The 22130-nt window shown below is 41.0% G+C and overlaps 1 protein-coding gene across 2 annotated transcripts in view; it reads left to right on the top strand.

The window, feature by feature from the left end:
- Positions 1 to 22130, top strand: part of CDC20B (cell division cycle 20B) — a 47696-nt gene that overhangs the window by 14688 nt on the left and 10878 nt on the right. Inside the window, exons 3-8 of one of the 2 annotated variants that reach the window (XM_038402645.2) lie at positions 6881 to 7106; positions 8850 to 8980; positions 12751 to 12850; positions 18851 to 18970; positions 20758 to 20858; positions 21866 to 21960. In XM_038402645.2, coding sequence (XP_038258573.1) covers positions 6881 to 7106; positions 8850 to 8980; positions 12751 to 12850; positions 18851 to 18970; positions 20758 to 20858; positions 21866 to 21960 — 773 coding nt within the window. Of the gene's footprint in view, positions 1 to 6880; positions 7107 to 8849; positions 8981 to 12750; positions 12851 to 18850; positions 18971 to 20757; positions 20955 to 21865; positions 21961 to 22130 lie in introns of both variants that reach the window. The other variant, XM_043514392.1, reaches the window with a different exon arrangement.

The raw sequence follows: 22130 nt of genomic DNA, 5'->3' as shown, positions 1-22130 counted from the left end.
TGTCCTGGCCAGACTGGGCCAGAAAAAGTGACCCAGGTGACATCACTGGCTCTGGCTAAATTCCAGATGCTACCTAGAACGTGAGATTTGGTTTCCTGCTGTCTTACCTTATTTATTCTCTTTCCTGTCTCTCTTCCTTTCCTTCTGTTTTATAAGAATCTGTTTTCACCAGCCAAACCTGCATCTTTTCCAACACTGCTGTGAGACCATGACTAGCTAGGCAGCTAAAAGCAATGTATGGATGCTGGATGCTGGTACAAGTTTGCCAGGTTTTGGAGTGACTGATAAGACCGTGTGCTGAGTCCACGTTTCTTTAGCAATGAGGTTGCAGGTGAAAGTCAGCACTAGAGACAGAAGCTGAATTTTCTATCTTTTCTGTTCTCTTCTCTTCCCTTTGATACGTGTTTGACTTATTTTGTCTTCAAGGAAATGAGACTGTACCTTTAACAACACCAGGTCCAGGCCATCTCAACTTCTTTTCATTTCACCAAAAAAGGCTAGTTATTACCATCATTAATACCATCTAAAAGACTGTCAGACTGAAGGATTTCCAGATAAAACTATAAAGGGAAATGGAATGAGGAATATAGTTAAAATCCTTAATTAATACATTACATTTCAAATGCTTTAACTGTTTTTTTTTCTTTTCTGTATGTTTAATAAAAAGTTTAAAAGATTTTGAAAGATGTGTTTGTCATGGAACTAAGCAGTGTCTGTACCCAAGCCCCTGAACCATGTTCAACTGTTTAGTATTGTACAGTGACAAGGTCATATTAACACCTTTTACTCTCTGAGCCCATTTATTCCATTGAATTTGACGCAATAGGTCCCAATGAGCTTTGGGTCCCATTGACTTCAATGAGCTTTGGATCAGGACATTAATCTAGATTTACCATTGAGAGAAAGTCAAGCTCAAACCATTTTTTGGGGGTGGGCGTGGTGTGTGGAAAGCTAGTACAGAAGAAGGGCATAGTTTTGCTACTGTGTATCTGGCTTTTAATTCTGGCTGAGGACTGGAGAGGAAGAAGGGAATGCATCAGAAAGAGGTGAAGTTGCTGGAGGTTTGGAATCCCAGATATACACAGGTTCCAGGGGGGCTTCTCAAGAAAAATGTGAAGATGCTCTACAAGTATTTTAGTGACACAATTCTGAAACCCTCTGCCTTTATTGTATTTTTTTAAAAATAAGTCTTCCTCTGTGTCATTCTGGATCACACCTGTCAATTCCCATTACTTGAACTGACATTTTTGAAAGCATCACTATGTACCTGTGGTAAAAGTTGCACTTACTGGATTTTTTCTCTTTTCTTTTCTCTTATTTTGTTGGTTTTCCTCTTCTTTGTTTTTTTATACTCCTCCATCACTTCTGACCTCATGTCTCCCGACACTGCCTGTCCCCCCTCTTCTTCTTTCTCTCTGTTCTTTCATCTCCTGATTTCCTTTCTTCTTTCCACACTCCCATTTTCAGCCTTCTCTATGACAGATTTGGTCACAGAGACCCCCTTGGGACTACCACCTGATGAGCTGAGACTACCTCTGAGCCCATTTTCTCTGCCAGTTTGGGCCTGCAGAACTCTGCCTTGTTGAGCCAGACACACCAGTCTGCTCCAACACAGACCCAGGGTCTGAACCACGCACCCCAAAGCTGCAGACTTAACTGAAAACAGTGTAAGAAGTGCTCCTGTCTCCAGCACCCAGATACCCAGTTCCCAAATAAATCTGGTTTACTCTGTATAAAGCTTATGCAGGATAAACTCATAAGTTGTCTGCCCTCTATAACACTGATAGCTAGATATGCACAGCTGTTTGCTCCCCCAGGTATTAATTGCTAACTCTGGGTTAATTAATAAACAAAAGTGATTTTATTAAGTATAACAAGTAGGATTTAAGTGGTTCCAAGTAATAACAGACAGAACAAAGTAAGTTACCAAGCAAAATAAAGAAAAACATGCAAGTCTAAACCTAATACATTAAGAAACTGATTACAGATAAATCTCACCCTCAGAGATGTTCCAATAAGCTTTTTTCACAGACTAGACTCCTTTCTAGTCTGGGCCCAATCCTTTCCACTGGTACAGTCCTTGTTCCAGCTCAGGTGGTAGCTAGAGGATTTCTCATGACTGCTGCCCCTTTGTTCTGTTCCACCCCCTTGTATAGCTTTGGCTCAGGACGGGAATCTTTTGTTTCTCTGAGTCTCTACCCCCCTTCTAAATAGAAAAGCACCAGGTTTAAGATGGATTCCAATACCAGGTGACATGATCACATGTCCTGGGAAACCTAAGCCTTCATTCTTCCTGGCCTGACTCACATGAAGGCTTGCAAATAAACAGAGCCATTTATAACCAATTGTCCTAGTTGATAGGATCCATCAAGATTCCAAACCACCATTAATGGCCCATATTTTGCATAATTACAAAGAATGTCAGAGTTATATTTCATATTTCTAGTTTCAGATACAAGAATGATACATTTATACAGATTGGATGATCACACTCAGTAGATTATAAGCTTTGTAATGATACCTTACAAGAGACCTTTTGCATTAAACATATTGCAGTTACATTATATTCACACACATTAGCATATTTTCATAGAATCCTATGGAGTGCAATGTCACATCCTGATTTTCTTTCTTCTTTCTACACTCCCATTTTCAGCCTTCTGTAAGCTATCATTTGTCTTTCACTTCATTCCAGCTTCCAATTTCCCCTTATTCCCCTCTGCTCTGAATCCTTAAATTCCATTCAGGAATTATTCCTTTCTTGGTCATTTCTTGCCTCTCCATCAGTCTATCTCTGACTCACACAAAAAACTTGCTAGATCACCTGCGCAATATTCTACATCTATATTGTGAAGGGGTGATCAGAATGGAGTGCAGTGTTTCAAGAATGAAATCCTGGCCCTATTGAAGTCAATGGGAGTTATATAAGGATTTCATCCCAAATGAGAGCATACCTTGGATTTAGATAATAGCATAATACTGTTTCCAGTATTTTCTATCATATTCTTTATACAGCTACACATTTTGTTTTCTGTTTTTGACTAACACTTCACAATGAATGTGTTTACATCAAGCTGTCAAGATGACCCGAGGTCTTTTCATGAAAGGTTACAATCTACTTTGCATTTGTCAGCACTGACTTTCTGCCATTGTGCTGCTCATTCACTTAGCTTTCTTAGGCTTTCTTAGCTTAACAGAAAGATTGAGAGCAATCATTAAGTAAAATCAGATATTTGTGTGTATGACTCCCCTTAGTGTGCGGTAAGTGGAGCTTTGGAGTGCTGGCTGGGATCAGGTGTTCCAGCAGCATGTATGTAGAAGGGTTCAAATGCATCATTGAAAACAAACAAAAATACAATCGAAAGGTAACATATAAAAACAATTTTGACTTAAGAAAAGTCTGAATTTGTCTTTTAATTCTGGGAAATCTATGCAGTAGTTTAGCCTTCCCGGGGTTTGGCTTGCATTTGTTACTGTTATTACTATTATTGCTAAAATCTTTTCTAAAGCTCTCTAAAATGCAGAAAATCGTATCTGAAATTTCAAAAATGTCTGGGGGAAGAGCTCTAGGTTCTCCCATTTAAATATTGTTCTTCCCTATTGTCTCTCCATAGCTTCCCCATTCTTGTTTGCATAGCTGCATGCCTGAGTGCAGCCACTGAGTCTCTCAAAGTTTCCTGCTTCTAATACAGTGAGAGACTTTCTGGAGGAAAGATGATTTAGGGGTTACGGGTGCTAGTCCAGAACTTGGGTAACTCAGGTTAAATTACCTGACCTATCACAGACCACCTGTGTGAACTTGGGCAAGTCACTTAGCTTGTCTGGGCTTCAGTTCCCCATCTGTGAAATGGGGGTAATAGTTTTGGCCTTCCTTGCAAGGATATTGTGAGGCTAAATATGTTAATGATTGTGAGATGCTCTGCTACTATATAAGAATCTAAGGGTATGTGTTCACTTACAGTCCTGCAGCGGCGCAGCCTCTATCTATTGATTTTATTTGGGCTAGATTTCCATTTTTTGAAGGGTGCTTGATTGACTTGGAAAAGCTCCGTACCTTGCCATTTCATCATGCTTTTTTTCTTTTTGCTTACTGTTTCCTTTTGTGTTTAGTGCTATACATTTCTTCTCTGACTCTGTAGCTTCCATGCAGAGTTTAAGAATTTTAATTTCCTTATTTCAGGTGCTTTGCAACTAGCATAATTACTTTTAAAAATCTTCCCGCAGAAAGTTAAATACCCGGATGCTAGATTTTGGTACTATCCCTCCCCACAAGGGTATTGAACTTAGTTATAATGTGGTTGCTATAACTTAGTGGCTCAATGATAGTTATACCTTGAACCAACACCTGCGTGCTATGTAGTACTATGATGAGAGTAGCTGCTCCTCTTCTGTGCTCCAGAACTAGTTGATCCTGTCAAACTGTCCTGCAATGGCATGAGTAGCAACTTCAGGGCAGCCTGTTAAGAAGCAGGGCACAAAGCCCAAGCTAGTTGTGAGTTCCATACTTTGATTTCACAAGCCAATTATCAACTGTAAACTCCTCAAGTACTATAAGACCCTTAATATGTCACAGACAATCTCCTTGGGTACTCTCTATCTTGCATCCAGGTAAGCTTGGCTTTGTGGTAGATGGCCCCTTACACCAAAAATCACAACAATATTCAAATTACTCCCAGTCCCAAAGGACCAGTCATTTATCCCAGATCAGTTGCATTGTAGATCTCAAACCAAAGACAATACTTGTAGCCAATCCTATAATAATCTATCTAATGGTTTATTAACTAGGGAAACAAAATAAGAGAGTTATTCACAAGATTAAAGCAGATAAACATACACACATGCAAATGAGTTACAGTCATAAGTTTCAAAAAGTAGTACCTTCTATAATAAGCAAGCTTTATATGTCCCTTAGGGCTAACCCAGCTAAACACTGGGGATCTCTTGCTTATGCCTAGAAAATCTTGCCCTTGAGAGTCTAAGCAACAGAGAAATACAGTTTCTTCTAGACAGGGATTTTTATTTCTTTTCCCTCTTCTCTGAGCTGCCACTTCAGTTGATGGGAGGAATTCATTTGAACTTATCCTCTTGATGAGTGGGAAAAGCAACCAATAAAGTCTTTTGTCCTCTGATGTTCCATAATAATTTGTCTGATGTTGATGGGCCTTCTCTGTTGGGCAGGACATCACACCTTTTGTTGTAGGTCAGCATTTCCCATTAATTAACATCTCACTCTGGTCTGGTGCTTTAGAGTCACAGTCAGAGGCTTACAGTGTAAATGCTCAAATATTACCTTACAATATGGGATACAGATGTTATAAGTATGGGTGGCAGGTATAAGAGGCTTGGAGAGGCTAAGCCTCCCCACACGGGGCAAGAAATGCCGGATGTGGCGCATCGCTCTTTGGAGGCCAGCCGGTGCCTTTGGAGCACCGCTGGCAGAAGCTCCTGAGAAGTGTGTGGGAGACACTGGCACCTGGACCATGGCTCTGCCCGCACTCTGCCCCAAGGCCCCACTCCCCCCCGACCTCTTCCCCCATTACTCCCCTGTGCCACACCTCTTCCTCCTAAGACCTCCCCTTGCTATGCCTCTTTCCCCATAGCCCCCCATATCTGCTGCTTGAGCTTCTCTGCCAACACCCCTGAGGCCTCCCCACTTGCTGCTCACGACTCTCTGCTCTCACCCCAGAGGCCCTCCCCAAGCCTCCTGCTTGCTTTTCTCCGTCCCCTCCCGCAAGAGGCCCCCTGCCCACTGCTCGGAGAGGAGGGGCAGAGAGGAGAGGGCTGAAGGGCCTCAGGAGAAGAGGCCAAGAAGGGGCAGGGTCTCTGGGTGGAGTGGGTGGGGGATTGGGCCACAGTCCAGGCACCAGTGGCCCCCCCACTTATTGCGAGCTTCTGGCACTCGCGCTCAGCCACCCCAAATGCAAGAGTCACACACCACCTATGGGTTATAATCCATACAGCAATTTACAAGCATTCAATAAAATCTAAACACTAAGCACGTTTTTACAACCTTAATACCTATTTTAACAACAGTAATATACACAGGTGAGGCTGACTAATTCCAGCTATATATTTGTCAGCATCCAAGTGAAGCATGGGGACCTTGGCATAAGCTGGCACCTAGTTTGCCAGTGTCACAGATCCATGAACCTTTCATTTAAGAAATTGTTAAGGTGTTAAGAAATTGTGTCCTGAAGTGACCAGTTTATATGCGAGAAGTTGAAATGACCCATTATTGCTTTATTAGTTGTACTTACCTCTTTGGTCTCTGTTAGCATTGCACACCCAATGTTTTTCTCCTGATCTGGATGTCAGTAGTATGTTTTATATTCTGATGGCTTTGGAATTATATCTAGTGACGCTGTATTGTCCTTTGGGGAAAATCTTACTCCTTTAATGTGGATTTGAAGGACCTTGTTAGCAGTGGCACTGATGTGCACCCACATGCCAATAGTCATGGGAGTTCTGAGAGGAGTTGAGGGAGGAGCAGGGACAGTACATTTGGATTTGTGACCACCTGGATCCACTAGCCATTCCTCTTTGTAGAGCAGAGACACAGGCACTGCAGAGGTTGCAGTTGTGTTCCCAGAACAGCTGCACTGCTACTCTGCAGATCTGCAGGTCATGGGGAGAAAACTTCTTTCCAGGTGGCTCCCAGAGAGGTCCTCTGCATAACCTGCAGTTACATGGGCTACATGCTGGGAGGCAGGATTGCCCATATGCATTAACAGTGAAAAGGCTTTTCTACAGATAAATAAAATGATACAAGTGCCAACACTATATTAAGTCATTTGGATTGTTTGACAATCCATGGGTTTAATAACCATTAACCTTCCTATCACATAATTATTACAGCTAAATTCTCTACTCTTTTAAATAGATGCCTGATTCAGGAAAGCCCACCTATTCAAGATTTAAAAGTTGCATTGTGAAGAAACTGACATCCAGTGTCCCTGTTGCTAGTAGCCCTATCATCACAAGATGGCAGCAGACACATGCAAGAAATCACCCTGAGCAAACTTTCACAGAGTGTCAGCCTATTAATCTCTTTCCAGCTGATGGATCTGAGCTAGTAAGGACTCCTGCGAAGATCTCAACAATCCCAGGTCAGTCTGCAGGTAGAAGAACAGCATGGGGACTGGATCACTCTGGAGATTCACAAGGGCCTCTAAAGTCCCCAGTTAATTTGCAAAGCTGGTAGTGACCAAAAGTGGTGGGTTCAGTGTCCCACCTGAGATGTATGTGTTGATGTCAGTCCAGTTCCTAGTGGATAAGTATTATTATTAGAGAGACAAGGTGAGCAAGGTAATATCTTCTATTGGACCAACTTCTGTTGGAGAGAGAGACAAGCTTTCGAGCCACACGGAGCTCTTCTTCAGGTCTGGGAAAGGTACTCCCAGCATCACTGCAAAATGCAAAGTATTATCATTTGTACATAGCAGCATAAGTGTGCAGGAGCTTTAGAGGGAGAATAAAAGCACAGGGCCTGATTCATCTTAGTAGAATTACGCTGCTCTTAAACTGGTGTAAAAGGAGAATTAGGCCCATGACCCCATCCTGTGGAATGTACAACCTAGCATAGATAGGGCATGACATGCTGGTAATGCAGGGACAGGTGACATCAGGGAAGGCAAAGGGAAAAAAAGAGCCAGATCCTTGTGTCCAGACAAGCTGCTTTCAGTGTAGGACCACTTTGGGCCCCTGGTCCTCGGGGGTAGATGGGGGCTGAGTGCTCTGAGATGCACAGGTTTGTAACAATACCTTCAATGGTTTTACACCAGCTGAGATTGCCTGGAATGCTGATGCTCAGTCTGTAAACTGGTTTCTTGGTGAGGGAGGTGATACTCCCTCACTGCAAGTTGCAGGTTCAGACATCTGTCAGATCATTTCCTGGCCTGGCTTGGACCAGCTCTGGCAGCCCAGAGGTTGTGTGGTATGTAGAGGGTCTTGGGAGGAGACCCAGGCTTGTGTCTGTCCTTGTGTGTGTTGGCAGAGAGGAGTTATGAGGGAGCAGGCAGTGAACTGGCCAGACCTATGGTAGCTTTAACTGAGAACCTGAGGCTGTGTGGGTCGGCTGAGCTCAGTGCTGGCTCACTGAAAGAACAACCATGAAAAGGGTACACAGTTTCCTTGCTTCTTCCGGGGTGTCTGAGATTTGATTCCCATATGCAGCAATATCGAGGACAGAGGGGGAAGTCATTCACTCATTGCATGCACACAGTTGGCTGAGTTATGGGACAAAGTGAGATCCATATTTACCTGATTCAGGATCCAAATCATTAGACACCTAATAAAGGTTGCTCCTAAAAATAGAGAGTGAGTTGTCACCCTGTTCCTACCAGCCAAAGACTGTTAGGGACACTTGCAATGTGTGCCACTTTTCTCTATTGAATGGAACGTGACAGTTGCTCAAGAATGTGATCCTAACTCTCTAGTCTCTGGCTCACAAAGAAGGTATAAGCCCTTAAACAAAAGGAGTTCTCCCTCCTTTAGCTTTAATGGTAGGAGCTTGTCTGTATGATGCAGAAATCCCTGCGTTCCATTTCTGATGGCAGTGGTGAAGTTGTGTGTAGCCATGGAATCCTTGCCAATATTCCTAGGAGACATTTCCTCGGGGGCTGAGTGCAGAGCCCTGCTCCTACCAGCCATGAAGCCTGGAATCAAGCTATCGACATAAAATTTGGATTCTCTTTGTGATAGTGCATTGTTCTACTAACAAAGCATCAGGCCAACCCTCAGGATTAGTGTTACCAAAGAATCTGCTCTATAATGGAAAGGAACAATACAAGCATTGGGCAAATATAATCATATTTTTAAAGGAAATGTATCCATTAAAACCTTTTTTGCAGTATCTTTTCAGGTGCCTATCAAAAATTCTACCAATGAACCTTATGTCATTACTAATGCCACATCTAAGTGTCATGAGACAACTTACTTACAAGGAAGAAATAAAAGGAGAACTGAAATTGCAAAGAAGCAGGTAAGTAATGTAACATTGAATATGTGTTGACAGGATTTATATTAAACCCTTTTCTGATATTTGCATTGTTAGCATATTTTGTTACCTTGTCCTCTTCCCAGAATCTCCTGCTTATTTTCTACCTTTTTAACTTGTAAAACAGTGACAAGAACAGCAGGCTCCAGAGCAGCCATCTAGATAAGTGTAATGAAAAATTGCTCTGTCACTTGTGGTTAACTTACATTCATGTATCTCTGCTTCTCCAGACTTGTAGAGAGACAAGGATAGTGGGGTAATATCTTCATTTAAAGTTTTATTGAAAACTCACTTCTCCCATGAAGAACATGATGCTGATCCATGTCAGTAAAAATTATCACCACATCATGAAACACAAACTACACTTTTTCCCTCTCTTCTATCTTAGTTCTATCTGCTTGGACTCTCAGTACAATCTTATGTTGTTCATTTGCTCAGTCTGTAAGCTGTTTGGGTCAGTGACAGTGTGATGGCTGCCACCTTTGCTGATACACTGGGGTTTGAACCGGGGATCTCCAGAGCTAAAAGCATGAGCTAAAGAGTCAAAGTTATATAGCTAGGGGCTGGAGCAACTGCCTCTCCCTTTGGCTTGTACAGCGCCGTTCACATGGTCAATATTGTCACAGGGTAACTGGCCCTCTGAAGGGGTCAGAAACCCAGCCTACCTGTGACAGGCTCTGCTAAGGAGAATGAGCCAATGCAGATCCACCAGTGAGTAATTAATTGCCTAGGGTGGCAGTTAATTGAGCTCTCATGACCCTAATTAGACCCAGGTGTTCCTTAACCCGTTAAGAGGTCCTGGAATACAAGAAGCTCCTGAGAAAAGGGACTTCTCAGGGGAGCTGGTTAGAGAGTTCACCAGGAAAGGAGACCTAATTTGGGTTGCCGCCTCTCGGGAACAAAAAACTGAGACCATAAAACTGGACAGCTCACAGTGTGTACTGAGCACCCTTACAGATTTCCCAGGACATCTACCTCAAAAAAAAAAAAAAAAAAAAGGAACAATCCTGGGGAAACATGGGTGTGGTAACCTGAGACCTAGGGAAGGTGCTCCTAGGAGGAAGACATTCAAAAAGGGAAGCACTACAAACATCAAGCCCTAGGACAATCTTGTCCTGGAGAAAGAACAGCAGCAGGAGGTCCAGACTGCAGAGGAACTATACTCTGCTCTGGAAAGTTGCAGTAGCTTGATCGCTAGGTTGACAATGAGCCCAGAGAAGGAACCCTTCCCCCAGGTCATGGCAAGAGGCCTGACTCCAGAGTGGGTTCTGGGTCAAGAGGACCAAACTGGTGAGGAGATTTGACTGAGATTGATGGACCCAGGTGGGCATAGGTAGATTAAGACTAACTTGGCCCACTGGCTAAGATGTTTGCGGTAAAGACTTGCTTGTGTGTCTGTTTGACCTTTGGTTAAATGAATTAGAGCCCTGAAGGGGCACTGTTCACTACATAAAAGCCTTGTTGAACTCACTAAAGTCCGTTAAGGAAAACTGAGGCAGATACATACCCATGGTTTGGCACCAGGCTACCAGAAAGTGCTCCAGGGTTGTGTCTACCTTAATAAATAATACATATGAATAATAATAAAGAATACTGATGTGCCATTTTCACATAATCTTTTTCATCACCATACCCACACTTTAAGGATGGAGCATAGTTGTTAACTCTGAATGTCTTTGCTTCTATTGGTTTGTGTCACATCATTAACATTATTTAAACATAAATGATAGGCTCTGGTCTCAGCACACGAGCAGCCAAACTATTGTCAAGTTTTTAGTAAGTGTCACAGCAAAGGAGAGTTAGTGTAGGTGTCTTTTCTATAATACTGAAAGAAGAACAGAAACAGTGGCCAGCGCTGACTAGAAATATATGGGAAGATGCTCTAATAATTTTCTACAGGTATAGTAATGAATAAAGCTAAGATTTAGTCAGTGGCTAGTGTGGCTGCTAGACTGCCCCTAGACTGCTCCAGCAGTGGCTGGCGTGGCTGCGCTGGAGGCCACCTGAGCAGCTGGCCCTGGGGTCAGTCACACTGGATACTGCAGAAGTCACAGAGGTCGCAGGAAGTCATGAAATCTGTGACTTCTATGACCTCCGTGACAGACACAGAGCCCTAGTAATGAATGACCATTTAAGGTGATAAATAGTGCTCATTCTGCCTGATAGCAGAAGGGGGTGGTGCAAATCAAGAATAAAAGTCTCTTGGACATTCCAGTGAATGTGTGGTCCTTTTGTGGTCCAAAAGATTATTTCCCCATGTATATAGTATGTTTTCCATATAAATGTCTGCACTAGTTTCAGAGACATTCAAATCCAAGTAATCTGATTATCTTTTTGCCAACTTGTTTGTATAAATCATTAATAAAATGCCTCTCAAAGAGGGCATGGTTTAGAACAGCTCTGGGACATGCAAAGAAGAAATATTACTTTTCCAGTGATGTGTTTGTGAAACATTTCTTGTAATTGTTAAAGTAGGATTTAGAAGAAGAGCAACATTTTGTCCATTTGGAGACATTGGATTTCATAAACATTTTTTAACTAACATGCTATTAATCTTGAGTAGTTGGTGAAAGCATCAACTATATTTCCACCTGTCTGAAAAAAATATTATATACCAAACTGACATTTCTTTGACCTCATAACAAACCCACAGAGAAACTGTCATAATACAATTCAATGCAATATGAATAAACATTTTGGCCTCTTGTTACCATCACATATTAAGAAGAAATATGGTGTTAGGGATAGGTTAAGAGGTTAGGATCAAATAAGAACTGGCCTGAGCCTTTGCCCAAATCGTGACCATAATCTTAAACAGGTCTTTTCTGAAGACTGAAAAAGTTCCAATAACAGTTTGCTTCCCCCCACACTTACTTTCCATTATCACATGCTTAGCATTTTCTGGTTATATCTGAGACCCAAAGCAGGGAGCATCAGAAATCTCATTAAAGACCCTCTTTCCATGAGATTAGCCTCCCTGATTTCAGCACCAGGAGTTTCAGATAGTTTTGACAAGGTTTGGATAAGCATCTGAACTTTTGGGTGATAAGTAGATGTTCTACTTACAGAGGATGGTGGGAGGGAGGATGGTGTTGAGATTAAGGCACAGGGTTTGGAGATTAGAGACTGATATTCTACGCATTGCTTTGGTACAGACCCAGTGCCTGACAGTAGCCAAATCACTCAACCTCTTTGAACCTCAATTCCCTCATCTGTAAAATGGGGATGATAATACAGGGATATTGTAAGGGTTAATTCGTGAGTGTTTGTAAAGTGTGTTGAGTCCCTTAGATCAGTGGTTCTCAGCCATGGGTCCAGGGCCTCAAGCGGGTTTCAGGGAGGCCTCCAAGCAGGGCCAGCATTAGACTCGCTGGGGCCCAGGGCAGAAAGCCAAAGCCCCACCATGTGGAGCTGAAATCCAGGTTCCTGAGCCCCACCACCTGGGGCTGAAGCTGAAGCCTGAGCAATGTAGCTTCATGGGGGGGGCCCTGTGGCATTGGGCCCCAGGCAATTGCCCTGCTTGCTACCCCCTAATGCCAGCACTGGCTTTTATATGCAGAAAATCAGTTATTGTGGCACAGGTGGGCTGTGGAGTTTTTATAGCATGTTGGTGGGGGGAGGGGGGCTGCTCAGAAAGAAAAAGATTGAGAACCTCTGCCTTAGATGGAAGGGGCTATGGATGCGCACATAATGATGTCATGCATAATACTTCAAAATTCCTCCACAATAATGTTTTCATTTGAATGTATTTGTAGAAATGTCTTACTCAGCTGTTAATGCTCCAAGATGGTGGAATTGGCATCCCAGAAAATGGCAGTATAAAGATCTGTGGAAACACTGAGTGTATTTGGAAAGGTATGCTACTGGGACAGTGAATGCTAGTAGTATATCTTGGCAATAAGGACAATATAAGATGTTACTTGGGCACCAAGAGGATTCTGATTATCATATGAATCTTGTTTATCTACTGTTTATGAAAGATGTTAATTTGTTTTAATGGTCTAGTTATTTCTATGCATCTCATATTCTCAGCAGTTAGGTCCTGATCCAAACCCTTGTAATCAATGGGAGCCTTTCCATTGACTTCAATGGGCTTTAGATCTGGCCCTTAGTACCAGACTGCACAGATACTAACAGCCAAGGCGACCAGCTGAATGCTCCATTGCTACTGACCTTAATTATGAGTCAAAGCAAGAGAAATATCTCTCAAGAGTTCTTTTAGAGTAGCTGGATAGAAAGATTTGCTCCTCTCTGTGGTTTCTGCTTCACTAATTTTAATTAGTGAGAGGCTCAAATATCTGATTTTTTTTTCAGGGGCCCTCAATATGGAAGCTTAAATATGTGGGATGGAGGGTACCATTTAGGTAGACAGCAGTGAGCAATTGCTTGGACCCAGATTTTGGTAATCCTCCTTGGTATTCTGACTGTCTGAGAGAAATTTTCAAACCTGATCACATATGTTGTGACTGCAAGAAAAGAACAAGAAGTCTTGGCTCTCTACAGTTTTACATGTCATTACGGAACTTTGGTAATTGCCCACAGAAATGGCTACTTATGTCTGCAATAACCTGATGTGCCTGCAAAAATATAGGCATGTGAGCTCCTAACAGATGTGTGTATAGTTTTGAATCCACAATTTAGGCAGCCGCATGTGAATATTTAGCTTGCTGGATCAAATTGTAGAGGGAGGTAGGAAAGTCAGAGGCTCATCCTTCTCAGGTGCTACCCTGAGTTTTCTTCTGTTGTTTGTCTATAGCCAAAATCTTTAGGCATTAAGCCCAATGGTGACTGGGGAGAGATTTTTAAAGGCATAAATGGTAGCTAGGTGCCCAGTTCCCATGGAAAGTCAGTGTGAGGTAGGCACTTAGCAACCATGTGTGCCTCTGAGAATTTGCCCCTGAGAATCTGGTTCTGGTCTCAGTTACTCAGGTGTAAATAAGGAGTAACTCCAATGAAGTCAATGGTGTGAGAACAAATCAGGCCCTGGGTGGTTAATAACAGTGTTACCTAGTGGATGGAATAGGGGCCTAAGTGTCAGGAATACCAGGTTTTATTCCTGTTACACACTTGCTATGTCAATTGTAAGTCACAATTTTCAAAGATGTCTAAATCCCATTTCCAGAAGTGGCATGGGCACTTGGGCCCAGATTTTTAAAGGTATTTAGGAGTTGCTCTGCTCAGTTTTGCAAAGCCTAAAACCCAGCTGCTAATCCCCCTAGATTAGACACCTAACTCCTACTGGGCCTAAGTGATTGAGATGGCTTAAATCCCATTTTAAAAATGATTTAGGAGCCTAAGTCTCACTGCAAGTCAATGTTAATCTGTTAATACATCTGTAAAATAACACAAAGGGGTGCGATGAGGTTCAGGCAGCTCAATGACGTAAAAAATTCACACATGGAATATATTAGAATGCTGTGGTTTTATCAGCATGCACTTCGGGTGGGTACATTAATCATGAGAAGAGAAACCACAAGTGCGTTATGCTGATCATCCCATCCTTTATAATCGACTGTGCCATACCATAGTCTGTATATGCTACAGAAGACCCGTTTTAGGAATGCTTTTAAGAGCTTTTCAGTTTTTATTGTGACTGTCTTACTATATTCCTCCCTCTGTAAAACCAGATGTCTTAATTGTCACTAGTTCAACTGTAGTGGGCCGAGAGAGAGTCAGACAGGTCCCTAAAAATAACCTAAAACAACTTTTCTGTACCCATATGTCACACCTTTATCATCAGTTATTTTTGGCCCGTCTAGGGTTAGCAGTGAGTACTATTCCCCCCCCCCCCCCGGCACGAGGGAATTTCCCTTATCCAGTGACTTTTGCAGGACTACAGGATATCAGACTTCAAAGTTCCAACATGTTTATGCATTGAACAAGTTGTCACTGGCCCAGGGATGACTCTTGCTCACCTTCAGTCTAAGACAAGTGTCACTTTCTGGGAGCAAATCCCATATTTGAGAGAGGAGAAAATGTTTGTCTGGCAGTTTGATTTTTTATTTTAATGGCATATGTTTGAACCTGCTCCGTGATGTTGGAATGCTAGGATAAATCTTGGGGAGAGGAATATGAGATGCAGCAGGGCATCATGAACAGAGCTGTTTATGAAAAAGCAGATTCTTCCAAAGGAACATCAAGCTCTCGTCACAGACACATTGATTAGGAAATTATCTGTTAAAAGTCTAAGGCTCTTAATTCTCAAAACCCACATACGCTGCATCTAAACTGGGGAAATTTACAACCTAATCCTGCAATGAGCTCTGCCCAGATGAGCCCCACTGGCGTTCTGCACAGAGCTCCTTGCAGGAGCACTGGCTTAGGCTTAACTTCTTATGTAAGTTTAAGAAAACAAAGAAAACTCTTTAAGATGAATCCTCGAGTATGGCTCCAAATCCTGCATTTCCCACAATCACACTTCACTTGCAGATTCCGGTGGAAATATTAAAGGGTTTTCAGAAACACAAATACAGTGAAAATGGCTTAGAGTCAAGCGATTGGAGCCTGACAATCAGCTTTGTGGAATTTTTCATGAAATGTATTAAAAGTTTTCATGAAATCTCTCTATAAACATGGAAGGAAAACTGGCAGTTTGGATTTAAATCTTGCCCTGAAGCAACTGAAAAAAAACAAAGAAATGTTTGGGTTGCAAAAGCACAAAAATATGCTAAATTCTGCACAGAACAAGTAGAGACATGGCCTCTGTGCTGAAGAATTTACACAAAACATTGAATTAATGCATGAGAGCTAGAAAGTGACACCAGCTAAAAAGAAAAAAATGAACCATTTACCCTGTTTTCCCTGTCCAAGTTGAGAGAAGTACAAAAAGATAAAGGGTGAAAAGAATTTTTAGCAGTGAAGGTATTTAGCCATTGGAACAATTTACCTAGGGATGTGTGGATTCTCTATTACTTTTAAAACAAGGCTGGATGACTTTCTAGAAAATCTGCTCTAGCTCAACCAAAAGTTATGGGCTTGATGCAGCAATCACTGGGTGAGTTCTGTGGCCCGCACTATGCAGGAGGTCAGATTAGATTATCCTAATGGCCCCTTTTGACCTTCACATCTATGAAACTAGGTAATCCAAGGTGAGTGTTAAATACATTTATCATATGGCTCTGCAATTTATGACAGATATGACTTTCACAGGTGGTGTTTGGGGGTGTGAGTATGTATATATGCACTGAGGTAATAGCTTTGTGATAGATTGCAGAGCCATGTGATAATACAGATTTGTTCTTGACAAACTCAACATTTACTGATTTGAAAGCTGAACATTAATTATCCTTGTAAATCAGTTTCCTTAGAATGCCTGGAGCATTCCTTATTCATTCTGAATATCTTTATCTAAAGAATTTGACAAAAATATTGCTTGTAAAGGGGAGTTTCAAAATGACACAAGGAAGGTGCACAGATGCGAATGCCTATCATGCCGCTGCAAGATAATTTCTGAAGTGTAACAAGAAAATAAAATCTTGTTGCTAATTATATAGCTCTTTTCTGCAGGACGTGGGGTCTTTGCATTAGAACGCAGACAGTGACCACAAGGCTGACTGTTCTGCTTGCTCATACTTGTGTTTTTCTGCTGGTTTTTTTCTGTTTCTCACTTCTTCCTCATCACATACCTAAAATGGAGTGATCAAAGACATCAAAGGCAGGCCTGATGTGAAAAGTCTTTTCCTGTGGTTTTGTTTTGGGGGGACTCTTTTGATGGGAACTTAAAACCAAATAGCAGCATATATTTAGAGAATGAATTAACCGCTTCATTTGGGGATTTTGAGGTGACTGAGCATCTAAGAAGTCTTTGAAAGTTAAAGGCCTTTTAACAGAGAACTAAAGCAGGAGAAAAAGGCAAGGCTAAATTTTAGGGCTGTCGATTAATTGCAGTTAACTCTTTCAATTAACTAAAAAAAATTATTCACAATTAAAAAAATTAATCGCGATTAATCTCAATTTTAATTGCACTGTTAAACAAGAGCATGCCAATTGAAATTTATTTAATGTTTTGGATATTTTTCTACATTTTCATATATATTGTATTCTGTATTGTAATTGAAATCAAAGTATATATTGTTTTTTATTACAAATATTTGCACTGTAATAAAATGATAAAAGAAATAGTAGTTTTCAGTTCACCTCATACTGTAGTGCAATCTCTTTGTCATGAAAGTGCAATTGACAAATGTAGATTTTTTTTGTTACATATCTGCACTCAAAACCAAAAAAATGTAAAACTTCAGAGCCTACAAGTCCACTCAGTCCTACTTCTCATTCAGCCAATCGCTGAGACAAACAAGTTTGTTTACATTTACAGGCAATAATGCTGCCCTCTTCTTATTAACAATGTCACTAGAAATTGAGAGCAGGCATTTGCATGGCACTTCTGTAGCTGGCATTGCAATGTATTTATGTGCCAGATATGGTAGATATTCGTATGCCCCTTCATGCTTTGGCCACCATTCCAGAGGACATGCTTCTATGCTGATGACGCTCATTTAAAAAAACAATACATTAATTAAATTTGTGACTGAACTCCTTGGGGGAGAATTGTATGTCCCCTGCTCTGTTTTACCCACATTCTGCCATATATTTCATGTTATAGCAGTCTCGGATGATGACCCAGCACATGTTGTTCATTTTAAGAACACTTTCACTGCAGATTTGACAAAACACAAAGAAGGTATCAATGTGAGATTTCTAAAGATAGCTACAGCACTTGATCCAAGGTTTAAGAATCTGAAGTGCCTTCCAAAATCTGAGTGGGACAGGGTGCGGAGCATGCTTTCAGAAGTCTTAAAAGAGCAATACTCAGATGTGGAAACTACAGAACGTGAACCACCATAAAAGAAAATCAAACTTCTGTTGGTGGCATCTGACTCAGAAGATGAAAATGAACATGCGTTGGTCTGCACTGCTTTGGATTGTTATCAAGCAGAAGCCGTCATTGTCATGGACGCATGTCCCCTGGAGTGGTGGTTGAAGCATGAATGGACTAATGAATCTTTTGTGCATCTGGTACGTAAATATCTTGCAATGTTGGCTACAACAGTGCCATGTGAATGCCTGTTCTCACTTTCAGGTGACATTGTAAATAAGAAGTGGGCAGCATTATCTCCTGCAAATGTAAACAAACTTGTTTGTCTGAGCTACTGGCTGAACAAGATGTAGGACTGAGTGGACTAGTAGGCTCTAAAGTTTTACATTGTTTTTTTATTTTTGAATGCAATTTTTTTTTTGTTCCCAATTCTACATTTGTAAGTTCAACTTTCATGATAGAGATTGCACTATAGTACTTGTATTAGGTGAATTGAAAAATACTATTTCTTTTGTTTTTTTACAGGCAAATACTTGTAACAAAAAATAAATATAAATTGAGCACTGTACACTTTGTATTTTGTTTTGTAATTGAAATCAATATATTTGAAAATGTAGAAAACATCCAAAATATTTAAATAAATGGTATTGTATTATTGTTTAATCGCGTGATTAATCGCGATTAATTTTAATCGCTTGACAGCCCTACTAAATTTGTTTCACAGTGGCCTTTGATATAATTGAAATGGAATATAACAGGATGCTTTATTCTGGCTCAGGTACACTTCATGAGGGGATGAACAAGGTAGAGGCTTTAATCTACACTTCTTATTTACATCTAATATTTTGGGCCTGGCTAGGTGTGTGGCCAGCCCCCACTGTAAATTAGAGCACCCTCAGGGTGCTGTAATTTATGCCTGGGTTATCTCTGGCCTCATAGGATGAGTAAAACAATCAACAATGAATAAAACAGCTATTGTCTGGGGAAAACTAATGGCATTTTTAATGAGTGAATCACATACTTTGAATCTTTAAACGCAGGCTGCCAGAATGGAATGAATAATGAATTTACTGCTCACAGAGTTTCCACTAATACTGAATCTTTCATACCATTGGAGCCAGAGATCAGGCTTCATATTACTGGCTTACGCAATGATTACTGTAAGTTTTTTATTTCTTTCATTACTTGGGCGGTTGAATTTGTAGCAGAGAATGGGAACTTTTGTATGTTATGTTTTAAGATGGGTAGCTGAAGTGTGGCCCTTACACCAGATGTGGTCCATGGAGTTCTACAGTGAGGCCTATTGCTAATCTCATTTTTCTTGCAGGAGTGCAGCCTGTGAAAACTATAGGTCCTAATATGTAATTCCAGGCTGCTTGGATGAAAATGGAGCAGACTGCATGCTGGGAATTATAGTCTCTGTGGGTAATACCTCTGTAGTTGTAGTAATTATAATAATACCTAGTTCTTATATACTGCTTTTCATCTGTAAATCTCAAAGTATTTACAAAGGGGATAGGTATCATCATCCCCACTTAATAAAGTCAAGTGCAGAATAGGTGTTATTCTTGGGCTCATAGCAGTTTACCTATGGGCCAGTCCCTCTATTGGGCAAAACTTGAAATCTGGTTGTATTCTGAGATTTAACAGAGGTAGTTTGCAGTTTATATGATATATACATTTTGGGGAAAATTTTCTCCCAGGCCTTTAGCCGATCTTCAAGCACAGGAATGTAAATGTGCTTGCACTCTCCAACTGCAAATACCTGGGCAATCATTTTAAAAATTCTAACAATCATGAACATGCAAGTGTTAGAGCTTCCACTTGCAAAACTATCTTGTCGTTGTGGTGTTTTGTGGATTAACATGAAAACATTTGCCTATGTGTATTAGACTAGTTCACTTATATCTGTGAATGTGCACAATTTTGCTGATGCATAAATTGAGTTTGGGATTCTACCTGGTTATTTACACTTATTTCACTCAAGCTGCCCGCTCTCTGAGAGTGACAGCATCAGCACAGCTCTGTTCCTGCAAATTATTCCTTATTAGTGTCGGTTTATATTCATTTTTGATGGCAGCAATTTGGTTTATAGGCAAAGTAGAGGAATGACAGATTTAATAATTCTAAAGGGTAACAGCTTTGTTATGGAAATATTAAGCAAGATCCCGCCCTACAGTAAGGTCACTCCATGCTGCTGGAGCAATGCAAAATGACCTTAGAGTTGTGCTAAACAGGCAGATGAGAATTCCCCAGTAAGTGGAGGGAATCCTTGGCTGGTGTAGCCTGCCGTAGAGTATAACATCAGACCTAGACTGTAGCCAATGCTACATTAGTCCTTCCTGGTATAGGTAATGTATAGGTAATGTCTGGCCAAGGTATGTAGTAATCTGATTTACCAGCGTACAAGTCAGTGAAAGTTAAAGCAGCTCCTGACCATCACAGTATCACAAGACATGGAAATATTGCCTGGAGCCATCTTTGCCTGCTCACTCCTGACCCGAGCTCTGGAGCTGAGGATGCAGCTCTTTGTCTGATTCTTGTTTTTATAGTGTGTGCAGGGTAAACTTCAGGATTATCCCTGATGCCTACAAAATAAGGGAAGGATTATAATCCTTTCAGGTAGGGATTTTTTCTTTCTGTGATTGTACAGTGCCCAGCACAGTGGGGCTTTGGATACTACTGTAATATATATATTTAATAATAGCCTGCAAGCAAAGGCTTAAGTGGAATCTTGTTTGGTGTACTAACTATGAATCTGGGAAAATAACATCTTGTACTCATTCACAAAGGTGGACATGGGAAGGATCCTGGCACTATTAGAGTAACTTGATTCATTTGGTTCTTTCTCTTTAGTGTCCCAATTGAATAATAACCTGAAAAAGCTGCATAATTAAAAACTATCCCCTTACAGGCTTATTAGTAATTTTAACTAATTTTCTTCTAGATCTAAACATCCTGGACTGGAACCAGGAAAATCTCATTGCCTTTGCTCTAGGATCTGCTGCACACATTTGGAATGGGGAAACCCACCGAAGCACTGAAAGAGTTAATTTAAATTCCAGTTTAAAATATATTTCTTCTGTAGCCTGGATAAAAGAGGGAACTTGCCTTGCAGTTGGCACCAGTGATGGAGAAGTGCAAGTACTAGATACCTTACTTTAAGATCCTTTTTTTCTGTTTAGATAAAGTGGCCACAAGACAATTCACATCACATAGATTCTTTTTATTAATAAAAAGTTATGAGTAGTGAACTATATAAAATTCAGAAAATCTCTGTTGGAGAGAGATTTATAGCATCTCCTTAAGCAGTGCTGCACCTCACTAAATGCCTTGGTATTACCCACCATTACCTAAAAGTAATGGAGCTCCGAGAGCCACGTAATAACTTGTAGCTGGGTAAATGATTCAGTCACCCAAGGGCCTCTAGAGATTTTGCAACTATGAGTTGGAACCTCTCCACACAATTATCTTCTCCAGGGTGCATACTTTTTTTACCATGACTTTCTAACACATTGCCATGTGATGTCTGCTGTGATGACATTTGCAATTAGAATCCCGGGCAAAATTCTCCTATCTGGTCCACCGAGCAGATCTTGCCCTCAATATTCTGCTGTCCCTATATGTATAGAACTCCTTGTACAGTACACTCCAGTTATCCAGAGATCTTGGGGGACATCTGGCTGAGACTGTCGGATGAAAGGGATAAGCCAGGAGAGCCAGCCCTACGGGCTTGAAAATCAGTAATTGAAAGAGCATATAAGACAACATTTTCAAATGTGAATTTCTAGATATAGGCACCTAAATTAATGGCTGTATTTTCAGAGGTGGTGAGTAACTGCACTACTTTGGGAGTAGTGATTTAGGAACCCAGTGTGGAAGTGTTGGCAGAGAGCCCAAAACTGAAGTCTTTGTGTGAATAATGGTTTTCAGGATTGAGCTCTTGACCATCAGCATCATGTCAAATTAAAACTGAATGGTGGAAGAGGCGTGGCAGTAAAAAAAATCTTTTTTTACTTGATTTTAGAATAATATTTTGTGTTTTGTTTTGTCAGTTATGGGACATTGAAACCAAAAAGAGGTTGAGAAACATGTTTGGCCACCTGTCTGTGGTGGGAGCCATGAGCTGGAATCATTATATACTTAGCAGGTGAGCAGTTCAATATATTCATAGGATGCTTTGTCCCACAGCTTTTACCTATGCTGTCTACCTATCTGCCTACCTGTCATCTCAGGGTGGGAGGCGCTATTATAACACCCTAGATATCTATCTATCTCTGGTCTTATGAGGTGAAATTCACCCTTATGCAGAAGGCCAGC

Source organism: Dermochelys coriacea, chromosome 5, assembly GCF_009764565.3.
Source record: "Dermochelys coriacea isolate rDerCor1 chromosome 5, rDerCor1.pri.v4, whole genome shotgun sequence".
Taxonomy (NCBI): Eukaryota; Metazoa; Chordata; order Testudines; family Dermochelyidae; genus Dermochelys; species Dermochelys coriacea.
The sequence above is the reverse complement of the archived record's forward strand: the minus strand, read 5'-3'. Positions and strand labels throughout refer to the sequence as shown.